The sequence below is a fragment of the Genypterus blacodes genome, unplaced genomic scaffold, assembly GCF_046128005.1.
Source record: "Genypterus blacodes isolate CSIRO-AG114 ecotype Tasmania unplaced genomic scaffold, CSIRO-AGI_Gbla_v1 ptg000027l_1, whole genome shotgun sequence".
Taxonomy (NCBI): Eukaryota; Metazoa; Chordata; class Actinopteri; order Ophidiiformes; family Ophidiidae; genus Genypterus; species Genypterus blacodes.
Window position 1 is genome coordinate 641,254 of NW_027466840.1, and position 16,907 is coordinate 658,160.

Below are 16,907 nucleotides of genomic sequence, written 5' to 3' on the forward strand. Positions count from 1 at the left end.
ATATATTTAATATTCTAGAAGTACAATCAATCACTGTCTATTGTGACCTGGGTCTCGCTGAGTGCATGGAATGATCATCTTCAGGAAATCTCTTCTGTTGCCGAATAAGATTATGATGTTGCTCGATGTTTCTCTCTGTTGGATCGTTACAATTTGCTGAGCTAATGTGATGACAGCATGTAAGGAGTGTAATGTGAAGCTTTATGTGGAGATCTCCTTGCTTAAGACATTTATAAAGACCCTTAATAAATCTCAACATATGGTAGATACGATGAAAAAGAAATGGAATAACAAAAGAAATTGGTTTATGTGTGATAAGATGTTCAGCAAAAGCAGTTTCAGGTCCCAAATTGAACGTTATCGACCATTTTTCACCCTCAACATTTTCTCGCCGCATTGGATGAGTGGAAGGAAGAGGCGCATGGAGAGACGTTTTTGGATTTGTTTGCCATGTCTTCTCCTGTTAAACCTGATGATCTACTGTCAACAAGCAGGGGAGCACAAACCTCTGAGCTCCTTTAGCAGATGTTTACTTCACTTCCTCACCCTCACAGCTTGCTCGCCCCTTCTCCAACCGCACAGGTGCAGACTCGAAATGAGTGAGATACGTACATTTCTTTTGGGATTTTCCGTGCCGATCTGTCTGTCTCCGTCTGCCGCAGATCACACAGTACAGCTTGCTCTTATTTTCATTTCAGGATCTATTTCGACATCTTCATCGTGCTTTAATGCGAAAAATACATCGACCCACTTCCACTATCCTTTACTGAAGCGCTGCTGAGTGAAGTCTTCCAACTTTCACACAGGAAAGCACAAACAATAATGAGCACAATGTGTCCCCTTTAAAGCATGAATTGAGAATATGTCTGACGCATCCCAATGCAATACAGACAGCACTTTTGCTAAGTTTCTTTTTTCTTTCGCTGTTCTGTGCGGTGAGTAAGCAAGGGCGTCTGTTTGGAATGTTAGGAGTGAGATGGCATTCACAAAGCACCTGCATTCAAAAATAACAGTTTCAAATAAATCATCTACTACTCTCTTTGTATTCCAGTGCCATTGCGTTTGTAAATGCTAAATCACAGAGTAAAGCACTTGGCCTTCAGTGAAAGAATCATTCAAAGGAGCTTCAAAGTTTGTGATGCTGCAGACTGTGTTCTTTCAGATCTTTGGAATATCTAACTACAACATGAAAGGACAATAAAGTTTGGGCAATGACTCAGAGGCACAATCTACTCGAATACACACACACACACACACACACAGCTTCTCATTGCGTCCTCTAAAGGGCAAACTGACCATAGTAATTCTCAAAAACTGCACAGATGTCTAGAGACAAGTTGAAAGTTGTGGTTTGTATAAACTTGATAGTGAGTCTGAGCTCTGTTAATATTAGTTTTAACTATCTTCCTCTCTTCCTCTCGATCTCTCTGACACACAGACACACATACACGTCAGCAGCAGAGTGAACAAAATCACCACCATTGTTTTCTGGCATCATTACCATTTCAGCTTTTACATTTCAAAATTCAAAATTGTCGCAGCCATTCAATTTGCACCGCGTCCTCACCAGGACAGCACACTTGTATGCAAATGAAGCGATAATAAATGCAGATACATATATGATTTATATGCTGCAGTAACTATGGGTGCCAACTGATTACTGCAGCCGCACGAGATCGCCTGTCAATACATCAGTGAGGGCTTCATTCCATACAAGACGATGGGGATTTCTCTCTCTCTCTCTCTAGAGTCTTGCATTTCAATATACAATTTATGAGAGTTTGTAACATACTGTACAGAATTTGATTATTCCCCTTGAGGCAGCCGTTTCCCTCAATCCCCTCCATCAGTGAGTAACATGTCAATTGTTTGCAGTGTGTGTGGAAATCTTGCAGGCGTGTCTTGATGAAAATGTGTGTTTCGTGGTGATTTCATTTCTTTAAATTAAAATCTTCTCCCAGGTTTCCAGTGACAGGCATGGATGGAAATCTTCCCTCAGTAGATCTTATTTGGACTTATTATTACAAAAATAATGGAATGTGATTTCCACTCCCCATGTAGCGATGGTTCATTAAACCATGCATCAAGATTTGTAGCTGTGGGAACTGATTGTGTAAGCACAACAAATTTCACTCCTACTCCACAACCTGGCACCCACACCATGAATCTAACTTGTTGACATTGATATTCATTAGAGAAGCATAATATCACCTTTTTAATAGCTCCCTGCCATATTAAGTATACAAATGAATAAAACTCAGCGGCTCATTTTGTCCAAACCAAGCAGCTTTTAATCTCCCTGCATGGATATGTAAATGGTATCGCCCACAGGGGCTCTCCTTGTGTATGTGAGGGGAGCTCAGGCACGATTGAAATGTGCAATAACCTCACAAATCGATTTGTTTGGTGGGTGAGGCCCATTTGCTGGAGCCTACCCGTACGCTGATTTACGGCTTCCAGGATGAATTTTTCAATTCTTGCCAATAAATGATGCAGCGCCCCATCCGGCTGGTGATGCTTGATTTATCTCCCCGCCGAGGCCCCTGGGACTTCCCAAGCCTGTAGGCCCACTTTGGGCTAAGCCTCATTCCAGGGGTAGTCCGTAAAAGTGAGCACTGGGCCACATTTTTTTATAGTCGCATGAATATTAATACGTCGCATATTGAAGAAAAATGATGATGTGACGGGCAAGGTGTGAAGTTACATTCCTTTCGAGTGCGTGCGTGCGTGCATGTGCATTGCTGTCGTCTACGACTAAACTCAAAGGAGTCCATCCCATTGGCAGTCCCTGATGAAGGTGGGTTCCTGCCGAGATGCTAAGCACATCTCAAGAGCGTCCCTGTGAGCGCAGATGCTTTGGCCAGATACCCAGCGGTGCCACTGCTGCGTTGGCCTTCACAGGCACGGATTGGGATAAAAAAGGGAGAAGAAGAAACGCTGTGGCTTTGACTTTTTGTGGCATCAAGTCCTGGACAAAGAGCTACGGCTGCTGCTGTTTGGAGTCAAAGGAGTGCTTTGGGAGCTTATGTGGCTTCATGCTCTGCACAGCCACAACAAAAAGATTCTAATCCTTCTCTTGGACCAGGATTCAATCTCCACTTTAGAAAAAAAACTGAGGTTTCTCTGCACTAAATAATTCCACTACTTTGCACACCAACACTCACATAGCACTCAATACAGTATAATATACACACCAATCAATAAGCACACTGTATCATTGTACAACCCTCCACACCATCTTTCTCACTTTCCCCCCCACACACACACACACACACACACACACACACACACAAACCAAGGCCTGCCTTTGAGCAGAGATTTTTCATTTCCAGTTGCTGTCACCATGGGAACCTCCAGTGTCCGACGCAGGGCTAGTGTGTGCTTCCAGCCCTTTCCTTGTTCAAAGCCCTTTTTTCAAAGCACCAAACCATATTGCTTCACTAATGGTCACCCATGGCGCTTAGCTTCTAGGAGTCGTTTTGCTGCTAATTACCTCATATGACAAAGGGACGAATGGGTGCGTCTAATAACAACCCGCTCTATCTGTACAAGCCACAAAGTTCAGGAATAAATAAACCTCTCGTTACAACAGCTGATGTTCTTTAAAGTGAAGACTAAAAAGAGCAAAAAGGAGCAGCTTTCTCAAAGCCCCATGTCAACCTTATTGTAGATTCTGAAGACCACCTCTGTCATCATGAAGAACAACGTCTTGGCAGAGCCACAAGAGCGACAATCAAATATTCCTGTGTTGACCGATCGATGAGAGCCCCCTCCTAACCTTGCTCATTCACATCTCAATAATGAAAGACGAGCAGGGGTTACGTGTAACCTTAGTGCTCAATACAGGAGGGGTCAGGTGTCGATTGCTCGGCACAGGTCCAGGCCTGCATTGGCATGCTGGAAATCACCACACGTCTTAAGGAATTCTCCTGAAGGATGCATGGTTGGGATTAAGAGCTTTGGCTGGACTGAACTCTCCAGTCTCCTTGGTGTCAATATACCCGCGGTACTGTCAGTCACTCTGCTCAACCTCAGCCTGAGAGGAAAGTAATTTACTAGCTCATGAACGCATTAGTGGTCTAATTCACCTTACAAGATGTACTAATTATATTGGCGCCAGAATGTCCAGAATGTCAGCAAAGGCAGAATTAACCTGATTATGTAGCTTTTGTAAGGTTTTCACCAAGGAATCATTTTAAAAGAAATGATTGTACTCGCCTGCCTGAGCTCAAGATCTCCGAGGCTTTCAAAATATCACCACGAATAATTGTTTCTTAGTTTTAAAAATAATGGAATAGCGATGTGTCAGTTTGGACATTTCCTTCACAGAGCAGAGGGGTCAAGGGAAGTGAACAAGGAAAGAAGAGAGATGTGCTTAGGCTGATGCAGTTCTGGCTCCTTCCTCGACTGCTATAACTGACAAGGTGTTTGCTGCATTTCACCCCCCTGCAGCAGCACCGTCCCATCAAATTTGTCAAGCGAAGTCAAAGACGTTAAGCTGTCTTTTTACGTCTCCTCCTCGTACCAACAGCCCTCCGGAGATCCAGCCTGAGGAGGAGACGCGTTGCATTTTGTTGGAAAGCAAAGTTAAGAGTTTGTCATCTTGTCGGTTTGTTTCTGCTCGGCTGCTTGTTTTCCCGACTGCGGTTTGTATTCCATCTTTAACGTCAGTTTGCTGCCGAGGATTTACTGCGAAACACGTAACAGCAGCTTTGTAATGGTGCTCTGCCTTGTGTTTATTCGATACCATGAATTGTCAGATGCTTGTCGACGGACGTGATAATGTGAGAGCAATTTCTACAGGATCTCTAAGAGGACAAAAATGCTGCATTCACGTTGAAGAGGCGAGGAGCCAGAAGCAGACCGCCCTGAGACGGGGGCGTCAAACCATGCGAGAGGCGGCAGGCTCTCAGTCCAAATGACGCACCGGCTGATTTCAATGATACGCACACCCTCAATCAGCGAGGTGGCACCAATCAGTGAGTTCAGCTGGCGGGTTCGGTTTGTTTAGACTGAAAAAGCTGCAGCCTCTCAATCTGCCGGGATGACTTGCAAGTGTTGTTTTGAACAAGAAAGGAGGATAAAGTTTAAAAGCTTTGATATAAAAGAGTACAGTCAAATCTAAATGAGTTTCACATTTCAAGTTCATCAAGTTTGGCCAATCTCTGACCTCTCATCAATGGATTAACCAATCATCAACGGAATTTTCAATGTTTGCTGTATTTTGATGAATAACTCATATATGTGATGTTTTTCTTGAGGAAAGTATAGTTAGTTAGTTAGTATAGCATCATTACTGACACTCAGTTGCATCGCCACAACCAAAATTGAATTCAAATTCTGATCTCGCCACAGAACAAACACCGGCAGATGTCTAAGTGTCAGCTGAACAGCGTTGTAAACAACACTATGAGGGCACAGCCACTGTAATGTGAATCCCATCATGTTTTCAGGGGGACATGAGGAATCTGATTGTATAGGGGCAGTATCAGCCAGCACAACACAAACAGGCTCGTGTTTGGGTCTAACTCCTTCTGTCTCTGTATTCCATACATAGATTAAACTACAGCTGATACCGCTTTGGAGCTGGCACTGTTCTGTTGTAGTAGCAACTATAGTTTACAGTTACCACTTGAAAATCTATAATAACCAACCACATCAGCTAACTGTTTGTTAAACCCAAAACAAAATATCTCCTGTTTTGTCTCCACTTTCCCTTATTTGTTTCTATTTTGTCCCATCTCATCCTTGCATGCAAGCACACAGAGCTTCAGTCACAGGGACTCATATTTTCAAGTGTGACTGGGCCATAAACTTCACTAATTTCATATTGTTTTCATAAAGAATATCAATATGCGACTCTGTGGAGGTGGCTATCACAAAACAGAGGCCTCAGATATGTTAAGTGAGCAAATCCGGGGCTCAAAACGTCAACGTAATGGTAGTTTAAGGGTGTAATAGCTATGGTCCAGCTTAGGAACTAAGCAGCTAATTTACGTGCTGTAAAACGACTCGGAGTGGAAATGTCTGCGTAATGGTTTTGAAACACAATACTGTGCACTGAGGGCCAATAAAGGGCCCTGAATAGGCTACTGCAATACTAGACCTGAGAGCCGCGGAGCACATTGCAGTGGTTAAACTGATTTCAGACAGGGGATGAGAGTTAGAAGAGTCCCCTCGAAGGCGGAACATGTCTCGCATTCTAGTCTGCTGAAGCTACTGTCAATGGCGAAAAAATAAATCCCCTTCCCCTGTGAGATTGTCAGTGCCAGTACAAAATGCAGTGCCTAGAAACCAAATATTTCTTGTTTGATTGTCAAGCGCTGAAATCTGTTCCGTGTTGGTCCCCTGTCTCCACCCCCCTCACGACTCAAGTGGGTCTGAGGCAACGCCTGGGCCAAAAAATGAAATGGCCAAACTGATGGAAATGGCAGAATTACAAAAATCTATGACAGTGCCAGTTCTAGAATAGTGCAAAGCGAGGAAACACAACAGTCAGTGCAAATAGACGGCTAAATACTGTAGATTTCCGTCTCATGGTAACATCACATCCTGATCCTAATCACATTTATTGACTCCCTTTCTCTGCAAACATGGAGATATATTAGATAAATAATTAGTAATTGAGTGACTATCAGGCTCAGCGGTCGGGTGCATTCATTGCAACGCCGAAATACATATATATGCAAATATTCTGCAAGAAATCGGTGCAAATGTTTAATGAAATTGGTACATAATCAGTGGACTGGTTCATACATTTTTTTACAATAGTTAAACAAGAGCCAAGGTTGTAATATTTCTATTATATATAAATGTTAAAAGTCAGTTGGATGTAAGAAGAGATGACATTTATCTTGTAGTACCACAGCAGGGTGGCTACACTGAGACAATCGATGCTGTAACACAAGCAGGTCATGTGTGGTCAGAAGGGGAGGCCATGAAAGTCAGATCTTCCATTGGAAAAGGCTCTGTTGATACGCAGGGGGTCAAGGGTCAAAAAAGACTTTATTCCTATTTTCTTAATAGAAAAGGGCATAAATTGAACTCTGTCTCTTTTCTGCATATTGAATTTGAATCAGTCACTTGGGAGCAGCAACAGCATTCTTTGAAGCACCAACAACGGGTTCACGAGGCAGAAAAAGTTTGGAAAACTCCACTTTATTGAATTTATTCTATACATTCAAGCTGAATGTACGGACCTGCTGCCCAGCACTGCGTTGAGAGCTATTAGAGTCAAAACACAAACAGAAAAACAACTTGTTTCCGCTTAGTCACTTTTGATAGTGTCAGGCTACATGACATCCTGAGCCCCTGCATGTGTTTACAGTACAGTATGTACACACAAACACATGTGTAAAGGTCAAAGTGAGATAATCAAAGGTCAACAATGTCCAAGTCGATACATAATAAAGTCTGCGGTGTTATGGCTCTGGCATTATGATGGTGTTAACTATGTCATTCAGTCAAGGCCACAGCGGTCACATTAAATCCATCTCTTGTCCTGGTTTCTTACCTACAAAAAGTGTATATTGTGTATACGTGTATATTGTGTGTATATGTGTAAATTGATTCTTGTGTGTATTCATTTTGTATTTCTTCTTCTGTACCTTTCCTGACTGCATTTCTCATCTGTGAGCTCAATAAACGTCCTATCCTACCTTACCTCACTGAAAGTCAGGCACAACTAAGCAAACCCAAATCCATCACGCTACATGTCTGCAGTGGAGCGCTTCCATATGGATGACTGTGTATGTATAAAGTTCAAGTGGTGCAAACTCCCATGAATATTCAGCTGCATGCGTGGCCATGATCAAACTGAATTATGCAACTGTGCAAAGACACATTTATCATCAGCGAGTGTCAAAGTTTTCTTGTTGTTTCTATGTTATAGTACAGATGGTTCCAATCGCCACAGATCAAACAGGGGTCCAATGGGATCCGTTTAACCCATCAGAACTTAAAGGCTGCCTCGTTGCGGATCAACTGCACAGTTTAACCCATTTCTAAGAAAATTCCATCTCTGTCAACGAAACGGATTGAAGCAGATGAGAGATGTGACAGTGGCTGAACCAGAGCAGGCTCATAAAACCGCTCCAACTTCTCCCTGTGCGCGGCCGTCGGAGTCACAAGGTGAAATCTCTACTCGTCTCGCTCTCTTAATTCCTTCTCGCCAAGGTGAGGGGGGGGCACGATCCCACTTTCGCTGCCCTCGTGAGTGTGGCGCTCTGAATATTTAGACTCGCTCATGCCCAGCTTTAAGCCCATTAGAAATGACACAAAGCAAAAGAGAAGAGGCTCAAAATGAAATAAAGGAGAGGGCCGCAGAGGAGGAGGAGGAGGAGGAGGGCTCAGGAAAGAGAATCCAAGTCGGGGAAGTAATTGAGAGGAGGGAAAGAGAGAGAGAGGGAGCGATAGGAGGATTAAGAGAGGTAGAGAGTGTCTTTTAATGCTGGGTTGAGCAATGACTGGAGGTTTTCCCGGCCGAGCAGTCTGAGCCATCCATCGCATGGAGGAACTACAGAGCCTCATCGCAGCCTCCACATTCAAAGATGAGTCAAATTGTTCCGGAGGAGTGTTTGGTGTCAGATGATAAACATCCACCGCTACACACACACACACACACACACACACACACACAGACAGACAGACAGACAGAGCAATCACAGACTTTAAAACTCACTGACAGAATGCAGGAAATCCAGAGGAGCGCAAAACAAGAAAAGTCGTGGCATGTCATCACCGAACCAAAGAGCCATTTGACTCTCAAAAAGCTTATCGAAAAAGCACAGAGCTCAGGAATCACTCCTCATCCTCGCTATCACACAGTGTTACTTCTCCAGGAGCTTGGAGAGACTGACGTGACTGCTGAGATCTGATCAAAGCACAGGCAGATTCCATGGAACCACAACATAAATACTCTATTAAGTTTATTCTGACACATCTTCTCCCAGCATATATCGGCAATCTAGCCTGTTTAGTTTACCCGGAGACTCTCGCCTGAAATATTTCAGCGTCAGTTGTCTCATTCGATTGATACCTTTCAGTTACAGATTTTAAACACACGAAATTCCCATCAGAGAAAGGATACTTCATGGTAAAATAGTGCACTGAGCGCATGAAAGCGCCGCAAGGAGATTTGGAACTACTTCCAAAAATGAGCCAGGAAGCTGCATGAGAAGCTGTTGTTTTTATCGCAGGGTTGAGATGATGAATAGCCAGTGATGTTATTAAAGGTCAGTCGAACTTGCGTGATGTCCCCCCCTCGCCTCCCAAACACACACACTTTATTTTGAAAGAAAAATGCGCTTTGGGCCGCGGAGAGGAGACGGAGCAGCAGACATCAAATGCTGGATACTCCCACCTGCCAATTAAAAAAAAGGAAGTGGCAGGAAACTCGCAGAAGAAGGAGGATGAAAGATGACGAGCGCGGAGAGAAGGGCAAAATATCATACGGAGGACAGCAAAAGGCCTCGGCAGTTCTCGTGCACTCAAACCAACCACCTGCTCCGGCATCAATTAGCCCTTTCTTTACTGTTTGGACTCATCTGAGAGAAACCCACTCCCCTGGCTAAAAATGGACCAGGGCCTCCTCCATCCATTTTTTTGAACACTTTTCAAAGAGCTATTTAGCAAACCACTACAGGGTTGCCTATTAATCTGATTCCATAAGGCCTCAGACCCAGTTCGGGGTTTCCTGAGGGTAATATGAAATGTAACAAGAATAAGAAAACATCTAAACTGCTGGATTCTTTGCCAACGCTCTCGACATCCTCGGGCCTAATAAAGCCTATGGGGCATTCAGCTCAGGCTCCCAAAATGGACACAGTTACGGTCGTTTCAAACCACTGGCTTGGTCCGAGTCAATCTGCTCCTCTTTTATCTCCGTCTCCTGAGGGATATCAATCCGCTTTCGTTCGGTGGGGGTGGGAGACGTCCTTAACCGTTGCCCATTTGCCAACCCGGGTCTCCTTTTCTGTCTAATCACAACAGGGACTTGCCGGGCCACATCTCGGCCCCCCCCGGGCCTCCCGAACGTCTGAGTGGATCGGCTGCCGGGGCCTGAAATTTACGGCGACTAATTGGCTAAAATTGAATGCGGCAGGTTCTTATCAAGCCCGGGGAGGGCTGAGAAACGAGACGGGATAATGAATGTCAGCTGATGTCATCCGACGGAGACGAGAACAGAATGTGGAAGAAATAAACCTCTTTGATTTAAGGCGTCTTTATGAAAAAGAGGGGTTGCGGCGGGGCAGGAAGCAAACGCACACAGATGGGAAGGAGCTTTAAATTCCGGCAGTATTCCAAAGAACTTTTCGGGTGTTTATCATTTCACATGTTTGCTTTATGGTGAAGGGATTTTTCCCATCACTTTGCGTCGGAGCTTTTATGAATAACCTTGGCGTATAAGTCTGTTGCAAAACCACCCACATTCACTGTTTGTGCTTTTGTACGACAGGCAGTTGTTCCCCGCTGTGTTCATCAGTCTTGTTTCTGTTCTGTAATTGTCAGATGCTCAACACAATACTGCACATGCTTCATAGAAAACACAATACACAATATACAGAAGATCTATACAATGCATATACAATACGTATCAAATGTTATCCTGGCCTCAGACGTCATTACTGAGGGTTTCTGAGATCGAAAGACAAATAAAACAGCAAATTTAAATGATATAATAGTCAAAGAGCAAACTCCATCATTTGGTAAAATGTATTGAGCAAAGATCAATGTTAAATACTTGAAAGTAAAATTAAGTAATGCAGTCACATTTAAGGGAGTGCAAGGGACAAGGGAGGAGGCAGGGGAGAATAAAGCAGATGGTGGTGCTCTTGTATCTGCCTGACCACCCTCAGAGTTGAGGGCAAGCAAGGACAACTGAGCATGTGGTCCTGCTTTAATTTGACTGGAATTACAACTGCCATGTTTGTGTTTGGAATATATCACAACATGTAAGATCAGTCCACTAATCTTTATGTCCATCTTCATATAACTTTGTTCCAGCGAGCATAATCCTTCTTCTTTTATCTGCACGTTTGTTACGATGTATGGCAATAGGACGATGCGCGGATATTCCGGAATATCGTTCTCTCCTCCGAAGGACGCAGCACCGTGATTGAGATCTAGGGATTTGGATGAAGGTGGTGCCAAGGAAGCGAAGGGGAGTCTCCTGCTAATCCTTCTCTCCTGCTCAAACAGCTATCTCATCAAATCCCTCAACTCCAAAATGGGGTCAAAAGCCAGGGATAATGAGTAATGGAACGTACGTGGAAGTCCAACTGGAGGAGGAGCAGTGAGGCACTTTCCCTCCTTATCCCTCCATCACGCTTGTCCCACTGTCAGCACACATTTTCATTCAATGGGAGTAGATTTGCCTAATGTGATAAAGTTACTGTATGTCCATCGCACACAGAAAAGCTGTTTATCGATTGTGCTTCATTTCTACCCTATCGATTAACTGTCCCTTTTAAATGCACGAGGACAATAATATGACGTCCAGTTAACGGCATCAAATGTTCCAAGAGAAAGAAAGTTAACGCTAAAAGTGATGGAAAAGACAAAAAGCAAATAAAAAAAGTGTTTCTGGAAAGTGGGGGATGGGCGTCGCTCCTCCCCTGACCTGCTTTTCTCCTTTAGGGGTCACACACGGGCCCGGCAGAATGCTATCAGCTGTCCCTTAAGGTGTGAGCCGAGGTCTACTGAGATATAAGGTGATATATAGCTTTGATATAGCCTGTAATTACTGGCCGTGAAGGCCACTTCGCCTTGGGGAGAGGAGAAGGGGAACACAAAAACGGCGGGGAGGCGCACCGGGGCACTGATGAGAAAAGGGTCACTGTTGTTTGATAGCAGAACGGGCCCGCTTCTAAGAGTCCAGTCTCCCCAGCGATTTCGACCAGAGTGGAGTGCTGCTAGATCTATACATGTATTAGAGACAATTCAGTTTCTGAACAATAAACTCCAAAAACATTCTAAAGACAATAGCTCTCAGGGTGTAAATTGCCCTAAAATTGTCTTAAATTAGCCCTTGAAAGCGTGTGTCGATTACAATATCATGACCCCGCATCTGGCTGCAACACGGCGCCACCTATGGCTGATGCGTTTCCCAAAGGCCCCAGCGCCACACCGCTGGCAGAGGGAAGAAAGGGAAGAATGAGCCATTTATTCAATCCTGTCACAGCGCACTGTGGGACAACCTTCGTTTTCAGATGCATTAGAGCACACACCAGCTCAGTGGCACGCTACGACTCCGATACAAGGTGCTATTAGACTGCGATTAGAAGACTGTAATGGCACATTACATTACATTACATTCAGTGCCTTGCTCAGGGGCACCTCGGCAGGGCCTCGAACCGGCGACCCTCCGGTTCCCAAGCGGAAGCACTACCCACTGAGCCACTGCCTCCATGGCACCAAACACCTAGCTCGAGTGGCCCCGCGTGTACCATTGTAGCCTCCCCGATTTACGAGTGGCCTGAAATGGAACTGGGTGAAAGTAAGGTTTGATTGCAGAATATCAATAGGACACGTTCAGCAGCTGTGGAGGAGGGGAGCGGGGAGCAGTGTGTGTGTGTGCGGGGGGGTCGAAATGCGTCTCGGTAGCACGGGACACGGCTGGGCATTTGCCGGGGCCAAATTGATGCGAGCCTGGCACGAGCCGGTCGCCATGACTTCCCCCCGTGCCAGCAGGAGAGGCAGGTGGTGCACGGGGCTGGGAAGAGGTGGGGTGGGGCATGATAATTACATTCCCTCCAAGTTCAGGCGACGCTAAAACAAGTGCCAGTGTCACGTGTGGTTCATCTTATTCATTCAATTAGGACAAAATCTGGGCAATAAATGATCACAAAGATGGACATGAACATCTTAGTAGTACGGAGTTCAGATGTTTTGATCGAGAGTTGCAGCAAATTCAAGAACACGGAAAACAATAGGTACGAAAGGAATCCAATCCGTTTCCTGTTCTTAATTTGTGCGACTAATAAAATGCCTCCAGCGCACAAACAACTGGTGGAAAGCCTCATTATTGGGGCGATCAGGTTACTGTGAAGCGTGCAAATACTTTAATCAATTATGACCTTGATGGGGTTATTTCAAGTGATTGGCTGGTGATGCGTGTGTGTGTGTGTGTGTGTGTGTGTGTGTAGGAGCGGAGAACAATGGGAGGAAGCTGCAGCAAGACAAACCAATGAAGGGAAACAATTTACTCTTTTTTTAAGAGAATTGTTATGAAATGTACAATTGTGTATTTTGAAACAGGCTTGTTAAGCAGGTGTGTCTGCCGTTAATCTCAGCCTTATCTTGTCGTTGTAGACTCTCTGTTCTAACTGCTGTTTAGCTTCTGTTCTCCTCTCTTTTTGAGCCGAGCTGCCGGGTGCCGGGCAACGCCTGTGACGGCATCGGCACTCACCCCCTTGAAGAAGTTTGTTTGTTGTGCTAACCTTCGAAAAGCTAATGCCTAGCCCCGCTCTGGCATCCTTCCTCCAACCTCGATCGCACCCGCACCTTTCATCCACTTAGCAGCTTCCTCCCCCGAGTGCACGCCGCCTCTCCAATTCAGCTTTTTCATTATCTTTCTCGCATCTTTTCAAAACATTCCCAGTGGCAGCCGGACGCGGAGAGAGAAAGTGCTGCGCCCTGGCACCCTGTGTTCCTGACAGGACCCGTTCATTCATCCCCGCGAGGATTTGGAGGCAAAGTGGGCGACGGTAGAAAAAGGATCCACCGTGTGCATCAATTATCTGACAAAGTATCTCAAAATACCATTAGCAGCTTTTCACACGGCACCACACTAAAAAGCCAAGAGCTCGATTGAAGTTGATAATGCAAAAAAGCTATTAGTCTACACCAATGAACAACATCCAACGTGAAGCAAAACCTTGTGAAATAAAGAGCGAGATGTATGTTCATAGCGACCAGCTAGATAAAGTGCTCAACGCTGTTTTGACCTCACAGGCCAGAATAAACACAGCAAGGCCAAGAGGCCGCCATTTTGTCTTAAGTGTGGCAATAACTCAACAAAGGAGCGATGAGAGAATGTAGACGCAGTCGCGAGCTGCTGAGCGTCTTGTTCTCTGGATTCTGGCGTACGTGGGGAAACCCCGAAACACGTGTGTACCTTAACTTAATGTCAGCCATCAATTACACTCCTATGGGGGAAAGCTAGGGTCTGGCAAATAGGCCGGCAGGTTTCTGCATATTGGAGTCCTAACACGAGCCTCTCGTCTGCCAGCAAAGCTCCAGCTTTACACATTCTGCCTGAATATTTGCTCCACTTGATGATCTAAGACATAAAGATGGTGTCAAGCCACAAACTCACCCAGAGGACCAAAATCAATACTGACTTTCAAGAGGGAATATGAAAACTAACCCTGTACAACACTGAGGTGAGGTGTTGTTAAACTGATAAGCGATTAGACTGGAGATTATTATTTCCATTCATCGACTAGAAACGTTTGAGAAATGATAGCAAACACATCACGCAACAAGAAACCAATAAAGTAAACTAGAACTCACAATACAGTCTTTTTGAACTCTTGTTGAGTGTTTCTGTACTTGTATGATAGATGTATTCACTTTAATTACTCTGAACTTCCTCATAATAATCTCTGTGAAAGTTCAACAGAAGAACATTAAAATTCAACCAAAAGCTGTCAAACTGCAGCGGTACCTTTGAGACATGATCTTGTACGCGTCCGGCAGGTAACACCGAGTGTTCTCCATCTGCGCCGGGTCGGCGTCGCAGATCTTGTCATCGGTGCGGCCGTAGTTGGCGCTCTCGATCATGATGACGTCGGTGCCCGGGCAGCGCAGCTCGATGGGGTAGCTCTCGCACGACAGCTCCCTCCTCACCACCGCCATGGGGATGGGTGCTCGACTGAAGGCTGCAGAGGAAAAGTGACAGATTAGTATGATTTGGTGATGTATGAAATGAAAAGAGCGATCCGCTGAGCTACAGCGAGCAAGAGACGAGACGCTATCAGAGCTTCGCTTGGGAATTAGTAGGGAAACCACAACAACAGACGGCGTTGACCTGAAGAAGAGTCGGCTCCAATCAAAAGGTCTGACACGGAGACAGTTGAAAAGAGGTGACCTCACTGGTCTAGAGGCTGTAGGTGGACAGGCTGTTTGCTGGTAGTGCGGAGTGGGAGGATGAGCAATATCACGCCGGCTCTCCAGGGGCCCCCGAGTTGTGGAAAGAGAGCGAGAGATCTACACGGGTCAAACAAAGGGAAGTAGACACGCTGTTTGCATTCGCCGGCGAGGAAATAAACAACTCATTACATGGGCATTCATGTGAGAAATTACAGAAACGGAGACGGCGGAAACAAAGCGGAGTGTGTCTGAGCCTGGCTGTTATGATGTCCCCTTCATTTGTAATCTACAAGTTGTAGCGGCGCGCACAGAGGGACACAAGGCGCGGCAGTAATACACACGCAGGAGGTGGAGGCTAAAACAGTCTGTTGCTTATTGCTTCAAGTCAAACCGGCAGTCTGCTTGGCTCCAATCCGCCGTTTGCCGCCGAGCCAAATGACCACGAGGCGAGCTGGACTGAGCTGCGAGCCCAGAGGTTGCTGGTTTGCCTCGACTCCGCGACAGGGGTCTGTGTGGGACCAGGCATGTGCTCGGCCGACCGGAGGAGCTCTGTGTTTACAGCGGGGATAAAAAATGAGCCAGAAACATAAACAGAAGCATGAGCGAGCGCAGCAGGACTGTGGCAGTTATGGATTTTCATAAACATTCTTTCAGACGTGTGTTAAGTGTAAGGGCCAGCGCCGGACTGTGTTTATGGCAGGCATTCATCATCGGCAGATCGAAAAAAGAGGCAGAGAGGGAAAAATGCATGCATGTATGAAAGAGGTAGAGCACTTTGACCGCTTTGCTGCTTTTCAAGGGTTTTCAGGAGCCACTCCTGAACATCTCTCTCCACAGGCGGTAAAAGACGAAAGCGATAAATGCAGCGACAAACACCGAGGTACAACGGCAGCAAAGCAGTTCGATAACGCGGCGTTTAATTTCATCTTGAATCATTCAAAGCCCAACACAGACAAAGCGCACTTTGCACTGAAACATCACAGATTGGAATAATTGTGTTCGATTTTGTGATGAAAGCCATCAATTATCTTCCCGCTAATGGGAAGATTTATTCCACCCCCTGAAAAGTACAAGTCTGGATCATACTTAACTTCTTTCAAACTGACAAAGGCAGAGAGGAGAATGTCACGGGGTGAGTGAGGCAAGTGCACTTAGATAAATGACAAAGGAACAATGGAGTCGAAATGGAAAAATCATTCCTATGTTTACCATTCTCTCTCCCCCCCTTTTCCTCCCCATCCTGCATTGTGATTGATTCAATTACGATCATTTGCCGCACAATCAAAAAGCTCGACAACCTTGATGTTGGTGCAAAAACCTGAGAACGACCTTCTGGAGCCAGAGTGCGCCTTTGAGGGCAGGGGCCAGATTCACATCAACGCGGACCAGAAGCGACACCACAGCAGGCAGCGGACGCGGGCACCAGCAATCCCCTAATGTAAGCAAGCCAACGTGTGCCAGCAGCGTCTCAGATTACCAGGCTAGTCAACAGGGGCGGTGTAATTACATTTGTGCCCAGAGGCGGTGATTGATAGGGCTCATATTCCTCGGGTGCCAACGCCAGCATCCTGCCGTCTACTTGCCCGCGTCGCTGACAGAGCCACGGAAAAACCTAAAGCCGCCTTATTCAAAGCCCGTCCCGTTATCTGCGTCCCGGCGTTCTGCAGACTTCATCTCGCTCCGAGCGGAAACTTTAGAGGAGTATTTATATGCAGGACGTATCTCCCTTTTTTCTTTCCGCTGCGGATTCTCCCTGGATAATTCCTTTGACAAGTGCACTGCTGAATATGGAGGGGAAAAAAAACAGAGGAGGT

General features: G+C 45.5%; 1 protein-coding gene across 1 annotated transcript in view; it reads right to left on the minus strand.

Annotated features, from left to right (window-relative positions):
- Window positions 1-14,886, minus strand: part of LOC142993203 (adhesion G protein-coupled receptor L3) — a 101,312-nt gene extending 86,426 nt beyond the window's left edge. Inside the window, exon 1 of the mRNA XM_076143909.1 lies at window positions 14,669-14,886. Coding sequence (XP_076000024.1) covers window positions 14,669-14,859 — 191 coding nt within the window. The 5' untranslated portion in view covers window positions 14,860-14,886. The remainder of the gene's footprint in view (window positions 1-14,668) is intronic.
- Between the last annotated feature and the right edge of the window lie 2,021 nt (window positions 14,887-16,907).